The following is a 24,816-nucleotide window of genomic DNA, read 5'->3' on the forward strand; positions in this document are numbered from 1 at the left end:
AGGAAGGTTTCAAAAGAGAATCTGAACTTGTACTTTTCTTTTCAGTCTTTGCTGACTCAGCCAATCCCCACAGAGTAGCCCACTATAAAATACCACTGTTGTGGGAAGATGTGAGTGAGGGCCATGCTGGTGGGCCAACAGATCCTCTCAAGGATTGAGTTCTCAGTAGGGGCCAGGGAGTGTATGTGCATGTATGCCTGTCTGTCAGGGAAAACCAGTGCCGATGAACAGTAGTTCATGGGCACTCAGCAGTAGAAATCAGTAGGCTGTGGTAATAGACCTCATTAAATATACTTACATGTTTCCTAGCTATTCATGGAAATTTTTACCTTCTAGATTTAAAAGCATGTGTTTTTTATTGAAGAACAGAAGAAGCCAGATGTCCCTGAAGACTTTTGTAAAGCATTGTAATGAGAAATTTACCCTAGATTGAGTAGCTGTTAACTTAATATTTTAGAGGTTTTGTCCATATTTAATAACTTGGATTCCATAAAACTAAGATTAAAGATGCCTTTTTATTTACCAAAAGCTATTTAATTTTCTCCTTGATTAAAAAATTGTAGCTTTTTAGATAAGTTCAATCAGGCAATTAAAGATCAGAGCTTTTAAGTTCAGCTAAGGCAATTAAGTAGGTAATATACTTGTTTATACGCTTTTGCTATATGAGCTTATTGCTGTACCTTCTTAAAAGCACATATACTCATTTTTGCTTCCTCTGATTGATGATGGGAATTCTAGCTGAATATGTGTCACATTGTCAAATCAAAGACAGGTCCTTTTTCAAGAAGTGGGAGAGCCTGGTCAGGCTTTGTGAGAGGACAAACAGGGAAAAGAAGATGATGAGATAAAATACTGACAAGTCATCTAAGCTTCTCCTTTGTCTTGGTCAATGTACCTGGGTTCTCCTCTGAGTGTTGGTTTCTGATGCTGCCCCAAAAAACCAGCATAGCAAGAAAAAAGGAGACACTGATTTATACTTATGAGCCCAAATTTTTAAAAATTAAGAATGGAAGGCTGGGGTTGTGGCTCAGCGGTATAGTGCTCACCTAGCAGGCACAGAGCACTGGGTTTGATCCTCAGCACCACATAAAAATAAAATAAAGGTATTGTGTCCAACTAAAAACAAAATATTAAAAAAAAAGAATGGAGATATGTTCAATCACCTAACATAAAAAGAGAACAAACTCTTTCTTACAAATAAATGGTTTCCTTGGAATGCCAAATTCATTCCTGAATTTTTACCTATAGAAAATGTACATAGAAATAGAATATTGTAGAACTTACAAAATATAGCTAATGACTTCCAAACAAATTGTTGAGAATCTGGAGTCTTTCCCTTAGTGTATCCAGTGAAGATCATAGAATGAAATCTGAGCAGTAATCAGTGACAGAGCACCATCCCATGAGGCTTGTTAGTGTGGCCAGAGTTTATTTGGTAGTGTTTTATGTCAACTGGGAGTTGTTGGGAATTCAAATACAGTAGTCACTATTCATAGTGGATCATCATATATTATATTTAGTCAGTTGTTACTATTGTTTATTTTCGTCTTTAATATTTGGCTGAGATTATATGTGTAAGAGTACTTTATAGCCTATCAAATACTCATATGCTTTTATTAAAATTTTGAATTGATCACTTTATTCTGTTAATAAGGCTACCCCACTCCAAAAACCAGCCAAGGAGAGAGTTTACTATACTTTATATTACTGGTTCAAAAATTTTGTAAATCTTTTCTCTAAGATAAAGCAAACATACGATGATACCACAAGAGGACATAATTATTTCAAATGTTTGAAATTCCCACCAAGATTAACTACTATGGAAAAACTGTCCTTATCAGAAGGCATACGTGAGAGCCCTATATAACATTGCTGACTGTGGGTAAAAGCAAAGAAAATGAACAGTGAGAAAGTCTATTAGGCCAGATCAGACACTACAGCAAACATTGCAGCTTAACTTCAAAACATACATCGCCACTAATGAGGTGAGAGCCCTGCATATTAATAAACCTGCAGCTCTAGTCATAGCCATCATTACCCACATCAAACACAAATACGAGTTTAACACCTATGCCATTTCTTTGGAGGATGTGAGAATGCCCTGGCAGTAACTGCTCTCTCTTTCCCTGAGGATAAAAAATAGAAATGGAATGGTAATGAGAATAGAACTTAGATTAAGAAAATAAAACTGGTAATCATTCTGGGGTGATCTTACACAGAGAGAGAAGTTTATAAAAAGAGAAAAACCTAGATAGTTGGTGTCCCAGGATTTGTGTGTGTGTGTGTGTGTGTGTATAGCGTTTCATTAACTTTCTCTAATAGGAAAGCCTTAAAAGTATTTTTGCAGAAATTCTAGAGATGAATGCGGTCCAAAGAGATCTGTGTAGAGAAACTAAGTCTTATAGGTTCTGCTCCTAGCTTTTTATTCTGCTCATGAATCTGGCCTCATGCTGATCTTCCACCCAGTCTTATCTTATATGCAAAAGCCAGTATGGTTAGCTTACTCATTCAGCAGTTATTTATTTTATACCTACTATGATCCAGGCACTGGCCTAAGTGCTTGGAATACTTCAGCATATAAGACACAGATTTCTATATTCATGGAACTTATATTCTAGCAGGGGTACACAGATAGGAAATAATCCAAAAGCAAAACCACAGTAAGTGAAGACAGCATGTGTTAGGAGGTAGGTAGTTACACGGAGAAAAGAAAAAGTAGGTGAAGTACATGGAGGCAAAGGGGAGGGTGCAATATTAATCAAAGTAGTCCTCCTGGAGAAAATGGCCTTAGAATGGCCTTGAAGGAGTGGAACTTGTCAAGATGACATGTGTGGGAACAGTTAGAACAGAAGCTAAAGATGGGCATGTGCACAGAGCACTCAGAGGCTGGCAGAGGCCAGTGCGTCTGAAGCCAAGTGTAGGGGGACAAGGGTAGAATCAGATGTTAGGAAACTGTTTTGGTACTCAGATGATTTACTGGATCAGGGAGATGGTGGCAGATTCCAACTATACCATGTAATTCCACTTATATGACATTCTGAAAAAGGCATATTTATAAGGACAGAAAATGCATCAGTAGTTGATATACATTAGTGGGCAGAGGAAGGATTGGTTGGCTATAAAGGTACAAGGGAGCCTTTGGGGCTGTTGGGAATATTCTATATCTTGATTCTAATGGTGGTTACGTGACTGTCTATTTGTTGGAACACAAGTATCTATATCTGTATCTAATTTTAAAAGGGTGACTTTAAAATTAGATACAGATATTATGCCTCAGAAAATCAGTTTTAGAGAGAAAGCCTTTTTTAGATGTTCTACTTTAAAAAGAAATTTCACCTCTTAAAACACTATATTCTTTCAAAGGGTCTTGGGTATTCTGTGATTCCATGGCTCATGACAAATCCTACCTAGGTTTAGTCTAATAATCCAGTAGCTTAAAACCAAGCAGACAGACAAAGCAGAATAACTCTTCATGATTTAAAGAGCATCTACAATGCCAGATGCCAGAAAGAACCAAAGGCTAGGGGAAAGGGTGGCAGATAAAGGGTAAGAGGGAGAAAAAATTAGAAGTTGCAATTGTCATTGGCACAATTCGGAGCATCTGGAAATTGGACAAAGTTTGCTTTTCCTTCAGTAAGTCACATACACCCCACCCCCAAGATATTACTAAGAACTGCAAATGTGCAGCACTGACCTGGCCTGTTGGGCAATTTTTAAGGTTCAGTTTCTAAGAAGGAATAAAACTTTGCTTGTCATTCCCGCTTCAGTCCTGCTGACTGGCTTCCATGCTGGGTGAGCCTGGACAGGCAGGTCTCTGCTGTTCTCTGCATCTTAGTTGGCTCATGCATATGTACAGGAGAGGGGCTGGATGACCACTCAGGTTCCTTCACAAACCAGGGTTCTGGGCTTGGGAATGTCAGGACTGAAGGAAGTGTGATGGGTTGACGAGGTAGAGGTACAGAGTAAATGACATTCAGGAAAAGAAAGAGAAAAGGTGAGAAATGCTGAAAGGATGAAAATAATAATAATAATAATAATGAATATTTGTCAAGCACTTATTCTTTACCGGTCACTGAGTACTTAATGTGTACAAACTATTTTAAAATGTTCCTTCAAAATAAGGAATTCTTGGGGGCTGGGGATGTGGCTCAAGCGGTAGCGCGCTCGCCTGGCACGCGTGCGGCCCGGGTTCGATCCTCAGCACCACATACAAACAAAGATGTTGTGTCCGCCGAAAACTAAAAAATAAATATTAAAAAACTCTCTGTCTCTCTCTCTCTTTAAAAAAAAAAAATAAGGAATTCTTGGGAATACAAAATATTTTTTTAGATGAAGTATAAACAAATAATGGAGAACTAAAGCAGTGTGGTTTAGCTGAGACAAAGGTTGCTTTCTAAGCCAGATTAATGGAATCAAATCAGAAGACATCTTTGAGAGAAAAAGTTTTTGAAGTATAAAGACACTGAAAATCAAGTATTATCCTTAATAAAGAATTATAAAAAGGATATGTAGAGTCACAACTTGGATGGAAAGCAGGAACGTCCCTTTTAAAGGTCTTTTTATTTTGAAATAATTGTAGATCCACAGGAGGTTGACAAAATATGTACGAGGAGGTCTGATTCAAGGGCATCCTTTTTAAAGAAGGAAATTTGGAAGAAAATCGAAGGCTGATAATCCAAAGGAGTGTAGGCAGGTAAATGTTATATATCTGCTATTGCCTTTCAAATGAAATCAGTGTGAATTATAAAGTTAAAAAAAACACTATAAGAATGTTCATACCATATCTAAAAAGTATGCACTAAAAGAAAAGAGATGGTAGAAGTGAAACTTTTGAATATCTTAGGAAAGAAATTTTAATGTCAAGGTGGTAGATTATAGGAGCACGTCTTAAGTTGGGATTTGTGGCAGAACTCAATTAGGGAAATGATCCTTTGCTGGATAAGGTCATTCTTTAATGAAAGATGTTGGAAAGCATTAAGTACCAATAGAAAATTAACCTAATTAACTTTAAGTAATTTATGATGAAATGTAGTTTACACAAAACTTGCATAACAAATCTCTTTTGCAGAAATCTATATAGTTTGTGCTTAACTGTGGGTTACAGTAAGTTTTGAAATAATCTAAGCTATATTTTTGTTTTCTGGAAGATCAGACAGTTTTTTAAAGGACTGGTTAGTGTTTAAGGAATCCAAGTCAATTTAAAGGAGTCATCCCCAGTTGGTTTTATGTTACATTGGGAAATGCTGAGAGGTCTGGGTGCGGGGAATATCTTTCCCTGAGCTCTAGAACTGCTTAGTCAGATGGATCTGGAAGGGGGAGTTTGTGTTAAGCAAGTATTAGTGGTGAGAGTCCCAATTGCACCTTACCTCCTGTTCAAAAATGCTTTGGATATTGTCCTTTAAATGCAAATATTACATGACAGTGTTAGAGTAGATCATAAGTCATGAATATTTATGTTTTTGAAAAAAATAAAATAAAATGGCTTAGCCCATGAACTGAGGTAAACAGACTAGTTGAATGAATTTGGGTTGTTGGTTTTTCTGCAGCTCCGACTAGCCACACAAATGAACCCCTCTAGAAATTAAGCCTCCTTCCCCGAGTTGGTTATTCGCTCTCATTGCCTCAGGTGGTCACTGGGAATTTCTGTATGTGTGGTAATGATTTTCAAAAGGACAAGAAACCCTACTCATCATTACTTAAAATTGTTCTTTTAAATGAGTATGTGCCTAAAATATATAAAACATTCTCAAAACTCAACATTAAAATAACCCAATCCAATTTGCAGTGGACAGAAGCCATGGAGACATTGTCCTAAAGAGGATCTACAGATAGCACATAAGCTTATGAAAAGATATGCAGCATCATTAGCCTTTAGGGTAATGCAAATTACAGCCACCATGAGCTATTACTAAACACCTATCAGAATAGCTAATATAATAGTGGCAACACCAAATACTGGTGAGGATGCAGAAAAATCAGACCACTAATACATTGCTGGTAGGAATGAAAGATGATAGAGCCCCACAGTTGGCATTTCCTACAAAACTAAACATGCAGCTACTCATATGACCTGGCAGTTGTACTTATAGACATTTATGTTAGAGGTATGACCTGTGCACGAATGTTTGTAGTAGCTTTATTCATATCACCCCCAAACTGGAAACAACCCACATGTCCTTAAGAAGGCGAATGGTTAAGCCAGCTGCAGTGCACTCTACCAGCCAATGCTGCTCAGCAGTAGAAGAAAACTAGAAAACTAACACGGAACCTGGATGAGTCACCAGAGGATTGTGCTGAGTGAAAAAGCCAGTCACAAAGACTGTGTCCCATATAATTCCATTATATAGAATTCTTGAATTGATAAAATTATAAAACAGAAGGCGGATTTGTGGTTGTCAGGGCCTAATAAGGGAATGGAGGATAGGATGGAAATGGGTATGGCTATAAAAAGGCGTGAAGAAGGATCATTATTGTCACAGAAATGTTCCCTATCTTGATTTCAGTGTCAGTATCTGGTAGTGCTATTCTACTATAGTTTTACAGAAACTGTAAAAGAGGAAAACTGAGTAGAAGATGAGCATTATGTCTCTGTGTTATTTCTTACAACAGCATCTGAATTTACAGTTATCTTTAAAAGTTTAATATAAAAACATGTATAGCAATATATAAACATAAAGACATAGCAATGTGTAGAAAGAAATATCTTTGTGCATATGAGAGAGAAAAGGAATATCTTTCTGCATTTCCTGTATGCAAGTGGAATCCTTATTCAGAGAAGGTGGTCCTAGACTTAGTTTTTCTCTTTCATATGCATCTGTGATAGGATCTGATCAAGATAGAATCATCCCTTTTGGGACACTAAGAGAGTAAGGAACCCAAGGGAAATTACCATACTACCCAAATCCCCCTCTGTTCTGAAAATGAGTATCGGTAGAAACCTTAGAAAAGACAGAAACAAAGAGATTATATGCTATACAAGGAAGAAATGCAGGGAGGTTAGTCCCCCAATACTTTTGCCTAAAATTCTTCTGCCTCTGTAGTGAGTGAGACTTAAAGTAAATCATGTGATTGTTTTGTGTTTTGGCTCTCATTGTGTTTGACTCACTTTATGCTGTCCACTCTGGTGAGCCCTTGTCCAACTCATAGCAAGATGAACTTGTTATGGATGAATGTCTGACTCATCAAGCCCCACAGACAGATCTGATTATGGCTTCATGCCAGAGGCAAACCTGAATTTTAGGATTGATCAAAGGGAAGGGAACCCTACCTGTGTGATGGATGATAGTGTCATTTTTACCAGTAGAAGATGGAGGCCACAGTGAATTTATGGCACTGATTGTTTGCCAATGCTTATTTGTGGGATGAAAAAAATCGCATCATCGGGCTGGGGTTGTGGCTCAGTGGTAGAGCACTTGCCTCAAATGTGTGAGGCACTGAGTTTGATTCTCAGCACCACATATAAATAAAAAATAAAGGTCCATCAACAACTAAAATGAATAAAATAAATAAAAAAATTTTAAAAAATTGCATCATCATTTTCTGGGGATAATATTTTTCTCCTTCAGTGTGGCATAATTGGAAGCCATCCTTTATTCTCTTTTCTAATATAAAAGCTTTATCCTCAAAGGATTCTGCCAAGTAGCATGGACAGGCAACACTAGCAATTGGACTGCTCCACGTCGTCTCTTTCTCCAGAGGTGTGATTAAAGGTGATCAGCGTTGCGAAAATCAAATCCAGACTTTCACTGTTGGAGGATTAAGTTTCTTCAGAATTGAGGTTGATAATTATAATAGTATAATATTTGTTATTAATATTGTCATTTGTTGAGTATCCCCTGTGTGCTACTGAGTCAGATCTTTTCTGTATATAATTTTGTTTAATCTTTATGATAACCTTGTAGGGAAGGTATCACTGTATCTCCATTTACTAGATGAGGAATTGAGGTTCAAAGAGGCTAAATAAATAAGTTGCTCAGTCATAGGAAAGGCAGTAAGCGCTTAGTTATCTAATGGAAGAGCGCCCCTGGGGATCAGACCTAGATTTGTTTAAGTTCTGTTTCTTCCTCTTAATTCATCTCAGCTACCTGACCTTGGGTCATTGTCTTAACTTATTTGAGGTCATAGTGTTGTACCTGAGACACAGCAATTATTAATAGTTCAGACAGTTGTTTCCCAAGAATAGAAGCAAGAGATTGAGAGAGAACGGTTAGAAGCTCCCAAACTTCCCCCTATATCTCCTTTTCTTAGAGAGAACATTAGCTTGTGAGAAGTAGAAAGAACCTAAAGTAAAATCAGTTCATCTGTGACCTTCCCAGGTTTATCGAATTATTCAATGCCAAAGCATAGACAATCATCCAGCCTGCTAGTTCAAATGAGATTTATCTCATAATGCAGTTTGTTAAAGCTTAAGAGGTATAGTCAGAACCTCTGGTTGTGTGGCCTTGGAAAATTAATTTTAGCTTCAATACCAGGTTAATAATAATACCAATCTCAAGGGTTACAATGAGAATTAAAGGAAATAACGCATGCTAATAATGGCTTAGCCCATTCCTGGCATATAGCAAGGGCCAAGTAAGTATCATCTATTTTGATTATTGTTATTTAATTAAAACAATTTACCAGACTTGGTCCTCTGAACATGCCGCTCAAAGTCCAGTCTACAATCTTACGCTATATTTCTGCATTTAATATATTCCTTTTTTTTTCTTTTTTCTTTTTGGCTGAGCAGCATTTCAGTCCATAGGAATCTTACAATCAGTGGTATCTTGGGCTTGGAGAAGTAGGTTGTTCCAGAGTGAGAGCAGAATGAAGGTTTTTTTCTGATTCTCAGGAACTCATTCCTCCACCCCTGGGGTTTCTCAAACACTGACAAGAATATGTACACATTACAGGTAAATCTAAGATTCACCACTTTAGAAAGAAATCTCTTTTCCGTACTGTGGAAGAGTGAGAGAAGGAAGAATTGGGATGGCAAGCCTTTTTGTCCTTGGTATTAGCCTGCTAAGTGCCCCCATGTCTCCTCCTTTTCATCATGTGGAAAAGGGAAGCCATGTATGTTGCCTCCATTCTGAACTGAATCATGAGACTCTAGACAGTAACTGCCATTTAGGATGGCTAATTATGCTGCTTAATTTTATTTAAGGCTTTTGCAAGAATATTTGGATGACCTACCCTTTATTATGTGATAGAGTGATTAGAATAACTTTTATATTGCATTGTGGTTTTCTCTTAAGTGCATTCCTGTTGTGCACAGATGAATTTGTAATGCAGAATATCAGCATAGTCTATATTTAATTGTACCTGCTGTTCTCATTCATTAGAATGTGGTCCCCAAGAAATAACTACATAGATATATTGGTTGTTGTCTTTTCACAAGACAATTAAGCAATGAAAGAGTATTGCTGAAGCGCCCTGGCACAGCGCTAGGAGAGGTTACTAAGAGTGGAGTCCTGCGTTCTCTGGCTCCTCCTGAACTGAGAGTAGCTTCCTGGCATACAAGCAAGCAATGCAATCGCTTAATAGAGGGAAGAAGTTGAAGAGAAGTTTATTTTTGCTTCCAATATCACCCCACAACAGAGCCGCGTTCCACATTTTAAAATCCAACTCATGTTTTCTTAAGAATTGTACCATGCCTGCTTCTAAGAGCATTCAGAGTAAATTAAATATTTTAAACATAAAGGAAAACAGAGCAGAAGGGAGAAGTAGGAGATGTCACCAGCATCTGATGCGAATATACCATGCCAAAAGGAGTCTTCAGTTTGTATGGTTTTCTTTTTCTGACAGAAAAAACACCTAGTATATACAAAAACACCTAGTATATCCTTTAGAACCAGTCTTATCAGAAAGTTGACTTGCAAGCCCCTATTCAGAATGCACTGGCTAACTCTTAACTGTAGTTTTGTGAACAAGCTTTTATTTATCTGTTTTGAACAGCCCCCTCGGCTCCCAGCCAAATCCTGTCTGAGGGTAACTCCCACCCTGACCCCTGATTATGTTGGGGGCAGAGGCTGGGCAGTGGGCGGAGAAGCTCTTTGTGAAGAGCTGCTGAAAGCATGAGCTCTTGAGGGCTCTGGCCTTTATTCACAAGCTTGAGCTTGATGCTGTTTGTGTGGATTGTTTAATGGCTAATTGATGCAGCATGTGTAAAGATATAGTTTCCTGCATGAGACAGTTATGGGTGGCAACATGAGTTGTCTCAACATGATACCAATTTCCACAGTCAATTTGGTCAATTCAGTGGAAGGAAGAAAAACAGACAGTCCAGCCTAAAAATCAGTCAGAACAGTTACTGGAGGTTATTGAGACAACCTGGTTGGCTGACTGAGTTTTTCATGTTTGAACTGATGGTTTGTATTTTGTAGGCATAGCCTTTGCCATTTGGGGAAATAATCATAAATACACAAAAGTGACATTTTAAAGTTAGTATCTTTCTTTAAATATCTATAATTACAAGTTATTTAGACCTTCTAATACATACCAGTTTTGAGAGAATAACCATGTGTGTGTGTGTGTGTGTGTGTGTGTATAATATTTTTAGGGTATATAAGAAGCTGATGTTTCATACTTTGTCATAGATAGAATAGAAAAGTGATCACCATGGTCACAAAGCACCCACAAAACTATGGCTTATCAGTTAGTCTTTTGGTAATAAATAATGTTTATGATAAATCAGGTTGCATCTTCAGGCTATTTTTTAAAAACAGCTGTATTAGTGATATGCAATTTATATGCCATAAAAGATATCCATTTTAAATATATGATTCAGTATAGTTTTGAGTAAATTTGTAGAGTTGTACAATCATCACCATAATCTAGTTCTGGAACATTTACATCACCCAAAAAAAGGAGATCCCATACCCATTGTCAGGAAATCCCTGTCCCAGGCCCCTGTCCCCAGTCCCAGGGAACACTAATCTGTTTTCTAACTACAGATTTGCCCTTTCTGGACATTCTATGTAAGCAGAATCATGCAATATGAAGCCTTGTGCTTCTTCAGGTAGCACAATATTTTTGAGGTTGATCTATATTGAAGTATGTCAGTAGACCATTTATTTTTATTGCTGGATAGAGATATGTCACATTTTGTCTAATCATTTATAGACAAATAATGCTGATATTCACATGTAGTTTTTATGTGATTCCATTTTCCTTTCTCTGGGGTAGACACCTAGGAGTGTAATTAGTGTATTTCTTTAAATATTTGTAACCACAATCAGACAATCCAGTAGATATTAGTTTTGAGAAGTAACCATTTTGCCTTTGATGTATACTATGTGATCAGTGTAATTGACTCGTGTTTTATACTTTGTTAAAGGTACAATAAGATAATGACCACTGGTGGGGTTGTAGCTCGGTGGTAGAGTGCTTACTTAGCATGTGTGAGACACTGGGTTCGATTCTCAGCACCACACATAAATTTTTTAAAAAAAGGTCCACTGACAACTGAAACAAATATTAAAAAAAAAAAAAAAGATAATGACCACAAAGCCAATATGGCAATGTTACACCCAATTTTCAATTTTTGAGACTGGGGCCTTGCTGTGTTGCCCAGGCTGACCTTGAATTCCTATGCTCAAACAGTCTTCCTGCCTCAGCCTCCTGAGTAGCTGGCACTAAAGGCAAACATCTACCTGGCTTATTAAACATAGGGCTTGTGTTTAATTTTCAAAGACACTTTAAGATTGATTTTTGCAGTTGCAGGCTCCTATAGAAAATCACCCATTATCATCCTCAGCAAGGCACAGACCCTGTTTGTGGGCTAAACATTCTTCCAGCTCCCTGGTATTTTTCTTATCATCTTCTTAGCCCTTCACATCATTGGACAGAACTGCATCATAACCACCTATTATTCACTTGGACTATACTACTACTGCAACTCAGTCATTATATCAGCTTACTGTGACATCCCACAGAAGGAGCGGGAAAACATTGTGACAAGAGATACTGGATGTGATTGGATAATTGTTAACTTTCGTGTTATCCCAGCTGAACAGAACTTGCCATTCTGGAAGAAGCCTCCCCTCAGTTGCAGCTGGTGTATTGAAAGTTAACCTCACTTAGCATTAGGGTCCAGTCAAATATATTAGAAGATCCAAAAAAAGGTGGGAATCATTGTCATTTCCAGTTCTGCAAAATAATAGCTTATAGTATATCTTGTGTATTTAAGTATACAAAATGTTCTTTCCATTCATTTGATTTATTCAACAGTTCATTGAGCACTAATTAGTGCCAGTTAGACTAAACATAGTCTCATTTAATTCTTGTAACCACTTTGTCAGTGTAGGAAGATAAGATATCTGGATATAGTAAGATATAATCAGATGTCAATATATCATATATAAGATTGGGTTTTATCTGATTTTCCCACACTGATAAGGTAGTTTTTCAGTGAGAGTTCAAGGTTGTTTTGAGAATTAAGTCAGACTGTGCTGAGCACTAAGCATGTGAGCATGGGTGTGTGTATGTATATACACACATGTGCTCAGAGGCTTGAACAGTTTGTCTAGTGTCACAGTCAATCTTGGATTAAGTCCATAGGCCATTTCCCATGATATTATCTGACCAACAAGAACCTGTTCTAACTCCTGTAAAAACTACTCTGCAGAGAATGACTATTTTCTTTCTAAAATGAAAGATGATGAGGAATATCATTAAAAATGGGTCACTTTGCATTGTATTTTTGTCTCTTTCTCCAACACAATATTGACCTATTAGCCAAGATGAATTAAAACCAAACTTCAAATTAAGGAACACCAAAACATGACTGTTCCATTCTTAGTGCTAAAGGGAATGAAAGTAAATTTGGTTTTTCAGTAAAGGCTATGTCTTGCAAAAGAAGAAGCATATTTCTCTTTAGTGGTGTGAAAGGACCTATAATTCTAGGCTTCTACATACCTCATTTGTATTTTCTTTGAGAAAATGTGTCTCAGTTAAAATCAATGCCCTACTATTCATTTAAGCTCCCTTGCCTTCAATAAAACTAATTGATAAACCCTAATAATTAATGGCCTGATTAAACCACAATGACTTACATCTGCCCTGATGATTCCCATTTATAATCAGTCACTTTAATGACTCATCTTTTCTGCGCTTTGCTTACAGAAGAAAGGCTATGATGTTTTAAGTGAGCTGAATGTAAAGCTGTATGCCTTCAATTGCTATTTGTTTTCCATAACTTGATATTGCATTAAAATAAGCATAGATATAGCTACTTCCTTAAAAGTAAACTTTCTGCCTAATCAGATGTGCTATTGTCTATGGCTTTGAAAAGCAAACAAACAAAATCATATCATTTTTAGCAATCCTGGAGCTATTCTTGAGAGTTTTAGAATTTGCATATTTTAAATGAAACTTGAAGTAGTCAGTGTGGTGGCTTCATACCTCAGATATCGTGTGGAATATTATAATGGAGGAACAAGCAGAATTTAAATTAAGGGAACTGTGCTTAGTCCAACATTTAAAGGGATTCTTTTTGCTTTCCATTCTGCCTAGTGAATTCAGATTTAGCTTAACTATATAAAGTTCTAATATAATTTATATTCCATTTACCTCAAAAGGGATTTAAGTGACTTATGAGATCAAAACAATGAGCAAGAGACAAAAATAAAATTTTAAATGGAAGGGATATTTCCACTTCTACCTATGGAGGAATCACTACTATGAGACTTGCCTTCTGCCAACAATTAAGAAACTGAACAGCATGTATGAAACAACTGTCTTCAGACATTAGGCAGTAAGCAGTGTGGGAATCCCTGGGAAGCAAGTAAGATGAGCCTGTTTTCAGCCTTTCCACCTGCAGACCCACTCAGAGCCCAGAGATCTTACTGAGCTAAAGAGACAAGAGTTTGGAGTTTAGAGTCCAGAATGGCTAGCCTTCACAGGGAGAGTCTTAGAGAGAGTCAGTAGCTATGCAAAGAAAGAATTCTAGAATTTGTGTAGGAGTGTCCTTGAATCTTTGACAAAGTGGTAATCTCTATTCATAGTGTAAAACCTTACAAAACTAGACAAAAAGCTACTATTCGGGTAAGAAAATTTCTGGGGAATTGTAAGTCAAGCAATTTCCAAAGCTTATACAAGGTTGAGAATCTTCTATTTTCAACCACCCTATGTGGCGCGTTCTCACCAAATACTTTGGAACATTCAGGAGAAATATTAGAGGGAGTATGCCTTAGTAGTGAGGTTAAACTAGAATAGAAATTATTCTAGATTCTCCATAAATCAAAGCTCTAAAATAAGCCTTAAAATGACTCAGCTATCTGCATGTTACTTAATTATATTGGCAATATCAAGGCCAACACTTTTAAAAGAATTACAGCAAAATTCAGTATTCAATAATATAAGACTCACATTATCTGGCATCCAAATAAAAGAACTTTTTTTTTTTTATTATGGATGAAAGACCATAATAAGAGAAAAGCCAGTCGGTAGAAACAAACCACCCACCTACACACCAGAGATAATGGGCTTTGGAGTAATTACAAAAGTTATAAATATGCTCAAGGAATTCAAAGAAAACATGAGCACAATGAGGAGAGAAATGGATGATGTAAAAGACAATGAAGTGGAACATATAGAAATGAAAAATAAAAATGGAATATCTGAAATAAAATTCTACTTGATAAAATTAATAGTGGGTTAGACATTACCAAAAAAATGATGATCTTGAAGTTAGAAATATAGAAATTAGCCAAAATTAATATTAATATAGAATTCCCCTTTCTACTATTAGAGAAAAGAGATTTTTAAAAAATGAGCCCATATGGGGTAAAAATGGGAGCTCATAACCCACTTGAATCAAAGTGTGAAATATGATATATCAAGAACTATGTAATGTTTTGAACAGCCAACAATAAAAAATTTAAAAAAAAAATGAGCCCAGCTGGGTGACTTTTGAGACAATATCTAGAAGTCTAAGGTATATGTGTAATTGAGTTTTGAAAGGAGAGAGAAAAGGTGGGGGTGAGGGGATGATTTGAATAAAATAATGGCCTAAATCTTTGAATTTGGTGAACTTATGAATCTACATCTATAAGTTCAAGATAAACATGCAATCACACCAAAGCACCTCAAAATAAAAATTGTGAAAACCAGTGATTAAATAGAAAATATTTAAAATATTCAGAGAAAATACAACACATTAAAATATGAACATCAGCAGACTTCTTGCAGGAAGCAATGCAAGCCAGAAAATAATGGAAAGACATCTTTAAAGACATTGAAAGAAAAAAGAGCTGTCAATCCAGAGTTCTGTCTATTCATTTATGTGCAGGTTATGGTTGCTTTTGTACTACAGCAGATGAACTTGAGTAGTTACAACAAACATTGATGATTTTCAAGTCCTCAAATACTTATTTTATGGCTCTTTGCAGAAAAAAGTTTGCCAGCTTCTGGCTTAGAAGCCATTAGGAGAAATTAGTGAATGCTGAGGCAAGTGGTGGGGGAGACTCAACTGACCCAAAGAAAGCAGGAAATGAAGAAAAAAGGAACAGTGACCACATGGGACAAATGGTCAGATGGTACATTTGAACTCGATCATATCAATAATCATATCAAATATAAATGGCAGACTGGGGTTGTGGCTCAGTGGTAGAGCACTTGCTTAGCATGCATGAGGCACTGGGTTAGATTCCCAGCACTACATTTAAAAAAATAAATAAATAAACAAAAAAAAATATAAATGGGTTAAGCAGTCCAATTAAAAACACAAATGTCAAGACTGTTTAAAAAAAAAAGACTCAACTTTATCCTGTTTTCAAGACTCTATTTTAAATATAATGACAAACTTGTAAAACTGCAAAAATGGCTGCACTAAAATTTATTTTTAAAAACAAAAAAAAATGTTTATTTCAAAAAATAAAATGAAACAAGAAAAGAAATTTGAGATATCCTGAACATCTGAGGAAAAAGTAGTGAGTTAGATAGGTCTTTTTAATTGCTGGCCTGAAGACCAGATTGTACTGGATCAGTTTCTAACTTTGTAGATCTGGAGTAGAACGAAAAAAATAAAAACAAAACTATTTTTTTAAAAGCATAGTCAGGCTTTGGAGCTATTAAGTTGCATAACTCTCATTATCTTTATTATAAGAATAATGCCAGTTGGTCAGAAGGAGCATCATATTTAGGCAATGGGCAAGCAACACTATGATCCTGAACTCTCTCATGAGCAGTATTTTTGGTCAAAGAATATACCACCAACTCCTTGATCAGCATGCTCCTGGAGGCCAGAGACAAGGTCTTCTTCATGTTTCTCCCCACAGTACCTAAAACCATTATCTGACATATGTATGGTAAAGCATCAATAAATATTTATTGAATGAGTATTTTTGAATGATGTGGACTCATCTCAGAATGAAGAATGTCATTTAGAAATATTTTCATTCTGAAGTGTATTCCATTAAGTGGCAAAGACGCAATTCCTTTTCAGGTCAAATTCATTCCTTGTCTGGGTATGTTAGCCCATCTCTTCAATACAGATGACATTCCTTAACCATTTGCTCAACAAATATTGTTTCCTGTATATACCAGATGCCATTTTAGAAATAACATAAAGCAGATCAAGTGTGCATTCATGGAGCTTCCCCTCAAGAGAAAATGACCAGTAATTAACAGACTTATGTGTAGAGATGCAGGGTGTTGATAAATGGTAAATGTTAAGAGGGTTGAACTAGAAGCAAAGGGAAGGGGACATCAGGACCTGGAATGTGGCTAGTTAGGGAGGCTTCTCTTTAAAAGGGAACATTTGAGCAAAAAGGTCAAGGAAGTGAAGGAGTAAGCAGTGCATGTATGTGGGAGCAGAGTGTCCAGGGATGGATCCACAGGGTGGGAGCATGCCTGGCAGGGAGGCCAGTGAGGTAAAGCAGTGAGCTGGGAGAGAGTGAGGCCGGGAGCAGAGGTAGGGCAGCACGCGCAGGCCCTAGAGACCCAAGGAGGACTTCACACTTGCAATGAGTGGGGAAGTCATTGGAGGTTTTAGGCAGAGAAGGGTGTGGTCTCATTTAGGTTTTAAAGGGTCACTTGAGTTGCTGCGTTGAACACAGACTGTTGTAAAGCAAGTGTAAAAATAGGGAGACTGGTTCAGTAGGCTTGTGGAGGAATGAGTGCAGATGGACTGGCAAAATATTTCCTCATAAGTTTTAAATTGGTTTTACAGTTCTACTCACTAGGCTTGAAAACCATTTTCCTTTAGCTAGTATTTTACTTAAATATAGCTTTAATTGCTATAGTCACAATGGTAATTATTCCCTAAATATGATAAAATATATCACTTTTGTAGGTTAGTTGATTACCAGTTGCTAATGCCTTACATTTGTAGAGTGTTTGGCAGTTTTAAAAGCAATTTTATATTCAGTGTCTCTTCTTTTTTTTTTTTTTTTTTATTGTTGGCTGTTCAAAACATTACATAGTTCTTGATATATCATATTTCACAATTTGATTCAAGTGGGTTATGAGCTCCCATTTTTACCCCATATACAGATTGCAGAATCACATCAGTTACACATCCATTGATTTACATATTGCCATACTAGTGTCTGTTGTATTCTGCTGTCTTTCCTATCCTCTACTATCCCCCCTCCCCTCCCCTCCCCTCCCCTCCCCTCCCCTCTTCTCTCTCTGCCCCCTTTACTGACATTCGTTTGTCCCCCTTGTATTATTTTTCCCCTTCCCCTCACTTCCTCTTGTATGTACTTTTGTATACCTCTGAGGGTCTTCAGTGTCTCTTCTAACCCTCACAGTTCTTTAAGATTGATACACTATTCTCTTCTTAGAAACTAAAATATCACATGGTAAGTCCAAAGTCATATGCCAAGTTTATGGCAGAGTCCAAAAAAACTAAAACCCAGGTCTTCTGTCTGGCAGATTGAATCCACTGAATTTGTTTAAAGAGTTATATTCAAATTATGCCTCAAGATATTACTGGGAAAGAGAGCATTTATATTAGCAAATTTAATATATTGTTTAAAAAACCATTAACCAGTGAGCAAGATACTGTGCTCAGAAGGAATACGTTCTAAAATGTAGGAAGCATATTCCTACCCTACAAACTTACTCCTTGGAGTGACGATATCTGTAACAGATCATCTAGTAAAATGTGATATGCTCAGTTCCAAATAAATGGTTAGGACAGCAGATGGTGCAACCATTCAAAGGAAGTCATGATTTTAGTGGCCTGAGAAAAAAGTCTAGCTGTTTGGTTTTTAGGGCAGCAGGGAGGCAGGTCCTTGAGATGAAGGATGGGCAGGATTCAAGTAGTCAGAAAATATGAAGAAAGGGTTTATAAACCAGGGACTGGGAGAGAAATGATGAAAACAGCATGAACAAGGCTCAACAATGGCATTTTTACTTTGAGGCAAAGTAAAGTTTGGTTTGAGAATGACTGCATGTCTAGTACTTTTATGTGTACTCCTACAAACAGGGGTGGAGAGAGGAATGTGCAAACACTATGCCGAGGCTTTTCTTAGAGCTGGATAGTACAGCTACTGCTGGACAAATGCACTCGCCTTTGAGATTATAGTCTAGCAGTTTGGTTTTTTATTTTTTCTCTCTACTGATCAAGTGTGTGTCTCTAATTAAAGCTAAATATTTGCTACTTTGAGCATACCTTATGATTTCCATGTAGCCCCCTCTAGGAGCCCAAAATATTTGTTCATGATCTGTCTCCCTCTGGTGTGGTAGCTTCAGAGTATGTTAGGATGTCAGTATGTAAGACAGCCCGTTGTCTAAAAGAAAAATACACAAAAGTTGAGGGCCTATAATGAGAATTAGATTTAGAAAAGAAGACAAGGCTACATAGAATTTAAGATTTGTTTCAGTTCAGCAAACATGGATTGTGTGTGCTGTGGCTGTCTGTGATGTGCTGGGCTTACTACAGGGGCACACTGGAAAGCATGACCCCATTCTTAAGGAGTAGGTGGGGTTATGCCCAGCATATTTAACTTCCTCCTTAAGGAAAGAAAGCATGTAGTGAAAGTGGTATATTTAAAGTTCGGTGTAAGGGGTGTAAGAATGATATTGAAATCAGGAAAAGCTGGAAGTTGAGAGACCAGCTGATAAGAGAGTTTATGCCTATCCCAGCACATCAACTTGTCATCAGAGTCCCCCCAGTGTGGTCACAGTGTGTGTCATCTGAAGAGCATACCACAGACACACGTTCTACAATTGACCCCACATCACTGAAACAAGATATCAACATAAAATAGTATTTTGCGCTCATGGTTTCCATCCATTTATTCACTCGTCCATTCAAAAAACATTTATTAAGCACTTATATATGCCTACCACTCTTCCAGGGGCTGAGGATACAGTAGTAAATAAAGGCAAAATCCGTGCCTTTGTGGAGTTTACATTCTAGTGTCAGGCCACACTGAGTAAGAAAATGCCAGCATATCTCCTGTCACATAGTAAAGAGGGTTTAATAGTTATCAGTTACTGAGTTTGAAGTTGAAATTTGAATTAAATACCTACTCTTGGCAAAATACTGGCTGGGGTACCTTTTTGCAAAGTGGAGGGTTGGAGCAAATTAACTCATTCGTAAATAAATGTTGAAATGTTATATCAAAAAAAGTATGAATCTCTTGTTCAGATTTGAAGTAGTTAAATATAACCAGTTGTCTGCCGTAGACCATTTTTGCCATTAAAGATGAAGTGTCAAAGCAGTTTCTGTGTACCATAAAAAGTGGTGTGCTCTTGTCTTGCTTGGATGGTTTTTGTGACCTCCCTGAATTCCAGAAAAGGCTCATTGTTGTTGGTGAGGCTGCTTCACAGAAACCCTTTGTGTCATGACTTACCACTGACTGCCTTGGTGAAAACTATGTCAATCCTTTTGTTAAGTATAATAGCAGTCAAAAATGATGTCAGGGAAGAAAGGGATAAAATAAAGGCTGATGGGTGTGTGCATGTGCACACATACACACATCTTTTACGTCAGTTTCTGAGCATTATCTGAAGTTGCATTTGTCATGGGAAACACAGGAAACAGCAACAGCACATTCATTTTCTCATTGTTTCCTTTGGATGTGACCTGTTACCAACAACATAGGAGTGATTTTTTTTTTCTTTGTTGGCTTCCTTTCGACCTTACTACCAAAGATAGAAGGGATAGATTGTTGGTTACACAATTTGAGTAAAGCTAATCATTTTTGTGCAGATTCTTGGCAAGAAAATTTATATATATAATATATAATCATACACACACGATCCTGAAAGACTGGGTATAGGATGATGGGTATATTTACTATTGTCAGAAGCCAAGATTTGATTCGACTTTCACTTGAAATAAACCCTTGCTTCTGTAGAAACCAGGAATGGGTAGAAGTGGGGGATCGTACGTTTTGCCTCCAAATAAAATACTTGCATTAAATTTGTGATTCGAATTTTGGGTGAGCATATGATGTCATTTTCTGCAGTGTGGTATGATGTGTTTGTGTGTGTGTGTGTGTGTGTGTGTGTGTGTGAGAGAGAGAGAGAGAGAGAGAGAGAGAAAATGCCTTTAAAAACCAGCCCTGTGGATACAGAATGGGTTATGCAAGCTTTTCTGGTCTCTTTTAGATGTGAAGCCCTCCAACATGCTAGTAAACACAAGAGGCCAGGTCAAGCTGTGTGACTTTGGAGTGAGCACTCAGGTAGGTCTCTTTCCTCCCAGTGTACTCTCCCCTCTACAACATTCACTTTTTCTTTTCAATCTGCTGTCTGGGTTGAAAAATCACCTTGCTGCCAGACAAACAGAAACCGCATCCCTTCCTCGGCTGGGAGTGTGTTATTCATTTTTAATCTCTAAGCGAGTTTCTCTCATCAGAATATGATTGTTCATTGTTTAATGACAGTAAAAACTGCTGATATTGTAATTACTACTTACGAATAGCAAACTTCATTGATATGCAGCTTTGATATGAAAGCGTTTGGGCCAGACAAAAGGGAGGGCAGGGTGGAAGCTGTGCCTGGGGAGCCCAACTGGCCCACAATAAAAATTAATATTGGGAGCAACAATGGTGGAGGGCCATTACAATGTGCAGCACAAATTTTAATTAATTTCCATTTTGGGCCTCCCCTGAGAACCCCGGTGATAGTGACCCATGAGCGTGCTGTGATGTTGATTTGAATTGCAGCCACCTTTACTCCCAGCCAAACACGAAGACCAAAGCGAAGGTCATCGTTGTATTATGAGTTGTCAAAGTCTGTTATCCCTCCAGCGTATTTAGTGTTCATTTCATTCTAGTAATGCATGGGGCTTCATTCACATCTTGAGCCATCTGACTAAAAAATGAATGTGTTCAAATTCTACTTCAAATTGACTTTTTATATCAGGCGGGTTTGGGGTACTAAAGCGATAACGCATCCTGCTTAAGTGAATTGTTTAAGGTTATCTGCTATAAACTGGAATGCTGTGCTTGTTTAAATTGGAAATAACATTCAAAAGAAAAGAGAGATTTAATCATTTTTAATGCCTTTGTAGATAAATTTGTTCCATTTTACATAATTTTTAGTTGATTTATAGGAATGATGATTGTAGGTTAAATGAGGAATAATTGCCCATTTTATTTCCACATTATCTTTATATTGTTCTAACAGACTGTTTTGTCTCATAGCTGGTGAATTCTATAGCCAAGACGTATGTTGGAACAAATGCTTATATGGCGGTAAGTAAACTTATGCAAAAATAACATTTAAAACCAACATCTTTATCTTTATGTACTTGGTAATGTATAATTCTCGAATTAATTCCACAGCTTTAGCCTAGCAGATCATAAATTACAAAGTCAGTCCAGTCAGGATCCAATTTTTAAATCTTTCCAAAATGCATGAGGGACTGCAGGGGAGCTATCAACTCATCTGACTCTGCTGACTTAACTAGTCAGTTTAAGTGTGAAATTGCTGAGTTTTGAAGTTTAATCCTACAGAAAATAATGCACATTCTAGAATACTGGCTGCTTATCCATGTTGCTTACTTAATTAATCCTAAAATATGCCAAGATGTCAGTCAATAAGGTCGATTATTTTTTCCAGGAATACAGACATGCTTTGTCACCAGATCAAAATGAAATTACTGAGTTAGTTCAGTTTTACTTTTAGATCGCTGTATGTGAAGGTTAGCAGTCCAGTTTCTTTAGAACTTGTACCTATCTGTTTTGTTTAGATGTTGGATTCATGCCTGTTATAAGACAACTTTAAATTTGTAAAAATAAAAGGTAGGAGCATAGAGCTGTTTCAAAGATCAGTGTGGTTTGGCTCAGACCTGTTTTTCTTGCCTTTTCAGTAAGGGAAGTATTCATGTCCATAAAAATGTTTTAGTATATTGGTTTGGAGCTAAATTTTTGTTTTTAACATTTTAGGATTAATTTTTTTTTTTTAATGAGAGCTCTGGATTTACTTAGGTTCTCCCTTTCAGTTCTGATCACTTAGGTTTATATATCATGTAGTGCAGAATTTTAGTATGGATAGAACCACGGCGATTATGCTCAATGTTCTTAGTTCATGTTATCTTTTTGCGGGGGGGCAGGGGCAGAGATTGAATCCAGGGGTGTTTAACCACTGAATCACATCTCCAGCCCTTCTTATATTTTGTTTAGCGACAGAGTCTCACTAAGTTTCTTAGGGCCTCAATAAGTTGCTGAGACTGGCTTTGAACTTGCAGTCCTCCTGCCTGAGTCTCCCGATTTGCTGGAATTACATGCATGTGCCACCAAGCCCAACTCATATATTATCTTGATTAAAATTCTTTAATATGGATGGAACCCAGGATCTTATTCTCAGAACAATAGGGAGCATTTTGTTTTCACTCAGATATCAGAACACTTTACTTTTGTTTTGCATTGTTTTTAAAGAAAATTATTCCCTGTTATTTTTCTGAGTAATTTAAAGAAAAAAATGAATTCACCTATGAAGTCATCATATCTGGTTTTATAAAACTTTGTCTCTTTCCTGGCTACCCCAGGTTGGATGAAATTGGTGAACCGCCTTTGTAGCTAACAAAGCCCTGCTGATGCTATAGTCTCCGTCTTTGAAAGAATATGAAACACTGTGATTTAAAAAAAACCCAAAACCTATAAATGAAACAACTTCTCAACCACCCATCATGTTCTTAGTAGCTTTAAATTGCTCAAATAATTAAATTGCATTATATTTGAATGTACAAATCCAGCTTACAGTTGTCTTTCCCAGGTGTACATTAAAGAAATTACTTTTTTCCTTTTTGTTTATGGATGAATGTGATGCGTCCATCTGTTAATTGAAAATGTGAGGATTAAAATTATGAAACGTTAGCTCAGGTTGGCAATGCTGAAATTGCTTTGCTTCTTGGGTGAGTGAATTCTAGTCATCAACTTTATAGTAAAAGCTATAAAAAGCAGAAGTTACCTAGGAAGAAAACAGAGATAACCTGAGAGGGAGAGCTGGGCTTAATTCAGTAGATTCTCATTGGCCAAATACTTACTGAGATTGCATCAGATCACAAAGGCTGGGGGTGAGGAACATGGAAATAGCCTATATTACTCTAGTACAGGTATTAATCCCCACCTTGTATCTGCTGACAGTCTCCTGAGGAAGAAGGGCTGGTGTGTTTTTTGTTTGTTTGTTTGTTTGTTTTTTAACCACAACTGGATTCCATTTCAGCTGGTCCGTTTTATCATTTTAAGTTCCACATGAGCAACTATGCAAAGTGTTAGCGAACTACACAGCTCATTGGCCTGTTTTGTAAGTAAAGTTATTGGAATGTGGCTGCAGCCATTTGTTTTTATTTTGTATGTATTTGATATGGCTGCAGTGGCAGAGCTGAGGATTTGTGACAATTGCAACAGAGAACATATAACCCACAAAGTGAAAAATATCTACTGTCTGGCCCCTTACAAAAAAAAAAAAAAAAAAAATCACCAGTCCCCTGTCTATGTCAGTGAAAGTGTATCTGAGTCTGAGTACCTTCAGTTAATCACCCAGTGCTCACTGAGCACCTTCCATTCTGTCTGTCAGGTACTTTGGAATTACTTGGCAGTCCGCCTAAGATTTGGGCAAGATAGGAAACATGACCTCATATATAGCAGCATTGTCTATGGCCTGACAAGGACTTAAGCTATTCTAACATACATTTAGAAAATAAGAGGGCATGTAATGTACAGATTTGAGGATTCAAACAGGATGCAAAAAGGGCACATAGAACTAAGATCACTGAGGAAAGATAAGCAAAGACTCAGAAGGTGGCATGGAATCTGTGGGGGTGGGAGGTGGGGTAGAGGACAAATAATAAATTGTGGGAATGTATAATTAGAGGTCATCTGATGTAATGATGGAATGCCCTCCATTTCCCTCACTTTGTATTCTTGTGTACTTCTGTATGGTGGTAATAACATTATTAATAATAGCTAGCACTTAATTAGCACTATGTGCCAATCATTCTTCTAAGTTCTTGCATGTTAACTCTTTAAATCCTCACATCAACCCTATTAAGTAATAAGATTATCATTTTCATTTACAGATGAAGAAATTGAGGCGAGAGAAGTTATGTGACTTACCCAAGTTCACACACCTAATAAGTGGCAGTTAGAATTCATAGCTAAGTGATCTGCCTCTAGAGGCTAACTTTTAATTGCTGTGCCTCTCAACATTTCAAAATTATCTGTCTCTCTCTCCAATCTAGATTATGAACTTCACAGGGGCAGAGTTTATTCTTTTCACCCTCTCTACCTGTCCTTCACACAATGTCCAATGAATGAGTTAGTTCATGACAGCTGTAATCTAGAAGTGTCTTGCTCCCTAATAACAAGATGAGAGCACCCAACTTTTTGTATTAAGAATCTTATTTACATATTAAAGTATTTGAAGACCCCGATT

At 37.1% G+C, this 24,816-nt stretch overlaps 1 protein-coding gene across 25 annotated transcripts in view; it reads left to right on the plus strand.

The window, feature by feature from the left end:
* The window catches only part of Map2k5 (mitogen-activated protein kinase kinase 5), a 253,918-nt gene that overhangs the window by 120,326 nt on the left and 108,776 nt on the right, over positions 1-24,816 (plus strand). For all 25 annotated transcript variants that reach the window (XR_011706698.1, XR_011706699.1, XR_011706697.1 and 22 more), the window contains 2 exons: positions 20,545-20,618; positions 21,582-21,632. Coding sequence is in view for 20 of the 25 variants with exons in the window: in XM_071608421.1 (XP_071464522.1) it covers positions 20,545-20,618; positions 21,582-21,632 (125 nt within the window). In the remaining 5 variants the exon portion in view is untranslated. The remainder of the gene's footprint in view (positions 1-20,544; positions 20,619-21,581; positions 21,633-24,816) is intronic.

The sequence above is a fragment of the Marmota flaviventris genome, chromosome 2 (assembly GCF_047511675.1).
Source record: "Marmota flaviventris isolate mMarFla1 chromosome 2, mMarFla1.hap1, whole genome shotgun sequence".
NCBI lineage: Eukaryota > Metazoa > Chordata > Mammalia > Rodentia > Sciuridae > Marmota > Marmota flaviventris.